Below are 4,294 nucleotides of genomic sequence, written 5' to 3'. Positions count from 1 at the left end.
GAAATTCTGTTATTTGCAAATTATTTAAATTTATTTTAGAATTAAACAAAAAATACATGGTGTTTCATTCAAAAATGATTTTTTTTTGACTATTTTGTTTGAAAGAATCTTTGTTATGTATTTTTTTTAATTGTTTTATAATATAATATATACATACAAAGTGATTTAATCGATTGTTTTCGAAGATTTTTAATTTTTTGTTTTTATTTGCTAGTATAACCCAAATGACATTTCCAAAAAACAAGTTTTTTGAATATTTTGAAGAATCTTTTGTTTTTTTTTTAATTTTTTTAACTTGTTTTAAGTTATAATACAGAGTGATTCATCCGAGATTACTCCTAAATTTTTTTGAATTTTTGAAAATTTCACCCCTCACCCCGCACCGCACCACCTCTTGCCTTACAATCGCAGTCACTCGCCTCGTAGGACCACGTGCACGAAATCCCGGCGAACCTCCTCACACACCTCCCCAACTCGACATCCTCATGCGTCGTATACAACCTCCCAAGACACTCCTCCACGTGTGGCGCCACCCTCTTCAGCGTCTCCCGACTGAAAATCACCCCCGGCCCTCCCATACAGAAATTCTCGTCACTCTCCAACGACAACATCCCGAACTCCTCGCTACTCCCCCTCCCCGTCTGTCCGATAAACCACGCCTTCCTCGAATCCACCCCGCGGAGCAGCTCCTCCAGCTGCTCGGTCTTGACGAAGACGTCGTCGTCGGCGCGGATGAACCACTCGAAGTCGTCGATGAAGTGGTCGTGGAGGTACTTGAGCATGTGGAAGGACTTCCTCTGGGGCGGGTAGGCGTCGTCGACGTGGGGGAGCGGCACCAGCGGGACGTGCCGGCTGGCGGAGCCCTCCGAGGAGAAGAAGAGGATTTTGCCGGGGACGCGGCGGCCCCAGGTGTCGTAGACGGCGCGCGCGCGCGTGTCCAGGTACTTGGCCGCCGTCATCACCCCCACGAGGACGAGCCCGTGGCCCGGCACCGGGTCCTGGACGCCGTCTTCAGCGAGGTCGCACACCGGCTCGCGGTAGGTGAACTGAGAGACCAAAACACCGAGGAGGAGGCCGAAGAGGAGTTTGAGGAAGCGTTTGCGACGCGACATCGGACATGGTGTTCTCTCGGCCGACTACGATAGACTGGTGATGGGTCGGGTGGGCTCGGGACGAGTGCAAAATTGAAGAGAAGAGGGGATTTGAAGAGATTTTGGGGGAAATTAGGCGGAATTCTATTTTTAGAAGGCCCTTTGTGGGGGCTTCAGACGTTCCAGGAACCAATTTCAAGTCTCATTTCCATCATGGGTCGTTTAATGGGTTCTAATGGGTGCTAATTGCTCGGGGTTTGGAAAGTTTTGTTTGGAGAAAGCAAATTCCTAGAACAAAAATTAATCATCTTATTTATTTTCTTATCAAAAATCTGGTTAGAAAACAAGATAAATTTCGTTAAAATTGCCATAAACGGGATTATAAACCCCCAAACTTATGCAACTTTATATACACGCGTGTGTATGTATGCCGACTATTACCAACCTTAAGAAAGTGCAATGAAGCGCTCAAATTCAAATTCGAAATTTCAAATTTGAATATCTCGAAAAGTGTGCGTCGCACGTAAAAATTGACTATGTCAAAAAAGATGCGTAATTAAATCGTCTATCGAATGGTTTAGTCAAATTTGATTTTGGCGATGGTCATTTTCGTATCTCGCTTAGGAAAAACAAAATAGCTACCTCATTTTATATTTTTAAAATCTATGTTTTAAACTGAGATGTATGAGGGGTGACATGATAGGGTTATTTTTAGTTTGAAAAACCCACCCCTAAAATGTTTTTCATGCAATGCAATTTATTTTACGTCACATAGTAGGGTTATGAATGAAGAAAAAAATTCCATAATTTGAGATTTTTTGGAGAACTAAGAACCGAGTTATTGAATTAATTTATGTCAGAACAATTTTTTTTGATCGTCGCCTTTTTACTATTTGATTCTCGTGATTTTTCTGAGTCTTGTCAATTAATATTATAGGCTTAAAACAACTTTGATGGTTCTAAAAATTGCGAAATTGATGAAATTTTGGCACGACCAAAAACTGCTAGCAGGTGTTAATTTCATCGTGTTCAGCGCGTAATTTTACGTCTAGAAAACCATATTTCAAGTGTTTTTACGACTTTTAGAAAATTGACTATTTTTACGATTTTACTACCGCTCACCTTGAAAAACTCAAAAAATTCRTAATTTTTTAAACTTGACCCAATAACGTTTTATGCATTTTTTTGAGTGTTTAAGACCTCTATAAATGTAAAAAACGTTATATGGATGAATTTTAAGGTTAAAAATTTTTTTGATTTTCGTCGAAATTTTGGTCGATTTTTGGCACCCGGAGCGGTCTATTGCCAATAACTCCGGACTTATTGGTAATAACCTCTTATGTTTGGTACCGTTGGAAAGCAAATTTAATTTTCTATCATATAAAAAAAAAATCAGTATTCTACGATAAATAGTTATCAAGAAAATTTGTGATAGAGTCAAAAGCTTAATTAAAAAATAAGTCGTTCTCGAGTTCTCGCACACTTCTACTCGAATATGGTGAATTTATTTTTTTTTGTGTTGGCAACTTACTCTACACCGTTCACATTAAACACACTAATAAAAAATCCCCTAAACAAATAAAGAAAAAGTTATCAAGTTTTTTCGTTCTGTAGTTTTTTCGCGCACAAAAACCCAAAAATGTCTTTTCTAGCATCTCGTAAGCCCCTCAACTGTATTTTAAGCCCCAACAAGTCTCAAATCTGACCGTTTCAGGTTTCCTAACCTCAAACCTTCGCTATATTGAACCAACACACATCCAAATACGTAATTATGCGGCCCGGAAAGGCACCCGTGAGCGAAAAGCTAAAAAAACGGTCAAAAAAGAGGTCATTGAGACCCCCAAATTCATCCCCCATAACCAACGAGACAAAGAAAAGTATTACCAAAAAAAATTGACATAACCTCACTTTTGACAATCAAATTTAAGGTTGCTAGCCCTGCGCCCCAAACTAAAATATGACGATTCTTGGAAGCATTTGCCCCCCAGTGACGACGTCTACCAGGTCAAGTTCTACCAAAGACTCGCAATGTCTTTCGAGGGGGCTGTCACCAACCACCGGGAGACCCACCACCCGGACATGTACAACGAGCCAGGGGCTTGTCTCGGGGTGCGCATCGAGCTCAACATGCAGGGGGAGAAAGCCACCCGTTTCGTGGAGGACTTCACCAGGATTGTCTCAATTCCGTTCAAGTTCGACCACGGGGAGGAGCGCTCGATTATAGCCTTCGCGAAGACGCCCCCGGCGCTCAAGGAGGCCCTCGACGCGGGGGCCCAACTCGCCGGAGGCGTCGACCTGATCAAACAGATCCAAAATGGGGCTGTCTCTCTCCAAAACTTCAAATACATCATCGCACATCCCGATATTTTGCCCGAATTGGTGGCTTTAAGGGGGCTCATGAAACGGCGCTTTCCCAACCCCAAAATGGGGACGCTTGACGTCGATTTGGGGGGCGTAGTCTCGCGGTTTGTCAATGGGATTAGTTACACGGCGAAAAAGGACGAACATGAGAAGGATTTCGGGCTGATTGAGACTGTTATTGGGACTTTGGATATGGATTTGAGACACTTGGAGGGGAATTTTGGGGCCCTGGTCAAGGATGTGTACACGATGAGGCCCAAAAGACAAGGGGATTTCATCTCGAGGTGTCTGATAGTGAGCCCCCCTAGTAGGGAGATGTTCAAGGTCGATTATAGGGGGTACGTGGAGGAGCCCCAGGAGCCCGAGGATATAGGCGAAAGAGTTGCTCTATAATGTAAATAAATAATTAATAAAAATTAATACATTGACTGTATTTTGTGTTGCCTACCCTAAAAAAAAAATAATACTTTCTTGGTTTATCATAAGCACAGAAAATGTTTAAAAGAATAAATAATTAATACTTTTTTTAATTAATTTTTTAACCAATTAAGGACAAGGATTTAGAAAGATTTATTCCCATTGAAGGGAAACCAGGACATTTTTTGTTTGTAATACAGACGTGTATTTTGAGTTGCCTACCTGGTATTTTTTTATTATTTTAAATAATTACAAACACGTTAAAAAAACGCAGTTTACATAAAACGTAACAACTATAATTATTACGTACTATTTTATAAAATTTCATTTAATAAAAATATTACAAAAAAAAATTAATAATTGTGTATAATGGGTTGCCTACACATTTTTAGTCTTGTTATATATTTGTAATCAAATTTAATTTA

The 4,294-nt window shown here is 40.5% G+C and overlaps 2 protein-coding genes across 3 annotated transcripts in view; one reads left to right on the top strand and one right to left on the bottom strand.

The window, feature by feature from the left end:
* The window catches only part of LOC123009957 (chondroitin sulfate synthase 1), a 13,407-nt gene extending 12,275 nt beyond the window's left edge, over positions 1 to 1,132 (bottom strand). The window contains exon 1 of one of the 2 annotated variants that reach the window (XM_044406553.1): positions 399 to 1,132. In XM_044406553.1, coding sequence (XP_044262488.1) covers positions 399 to 1,112 — 714 coding nt within the window. In that variant the 5' untranslated portion in view covers positions 1,113 to 1,132. The remainder of the gene's footprint in view (positions 1 to 398) is intronic. The other variant, XM_044406554.1, reaches the window with a different exon arrangement.
* A 1,486-nt stretch (positions 1,133 to 2,618) lies between these two features.
* On the top strand, positions 2,619 to 3,878 carry LOC123009805 (39S ribosomal protein L1, mitochondrial). Its single transcript, XM_044406324.1, has 3 exons — positions 2,619 to 2,749; positions 2,806 to 2,968; positions 3,020 to 3,878. The coding sequence occupies exons 1-3, from the start codon at positions 2,731 to 2,733 to the stop codon at positions 3,843 to 3,845; spliced, it is 1,008 nt and encodes a 335-aa protein (XP_044262259.1). The 5' UTR covers positions 2,619 to 2,730; the 3' UTR covers positions 3,846 to 3,878.
* Positions 3,879 to 4,294: the final 416 nt, after the last annotated feature.

The sequence above is a fragment of the Tribolium madens genome, unplaced genomic scaffold (assembly GCF_015345945.1).
Source record: "Tribolium madens isolate multiple individuals breed KSU strain unplaced genomic scaffold, Tmad_KSU_1.1 Scaffold_7;HRSCAF=85;Tcas5.2_LG10, whole genome shotgun sequence".
Lineage (NCBI taxonomy): Eukaryota > Metazoa > Arthropoda > Insecta > Coleoptera > Tenebrionidae > Tribolium > Tribolium madens.
Note: the sequence above shows the minus strand (reverse complement) of the source record. Positions and strands in the feature narration are given on the sequence as shown.

Bases quoted from the DNA above. Each gene is read 5' to 3' on its own strand.
- LOC123009805 (XM_044406324.1), top strand. The intron at 2,969-3,019 runs GTATTACCAAAA...ATCAAATTTAAG, and splicing joins AACCAACGAGACAAAGAAAA to GTTGCTAGCCCTGCGCCCCA.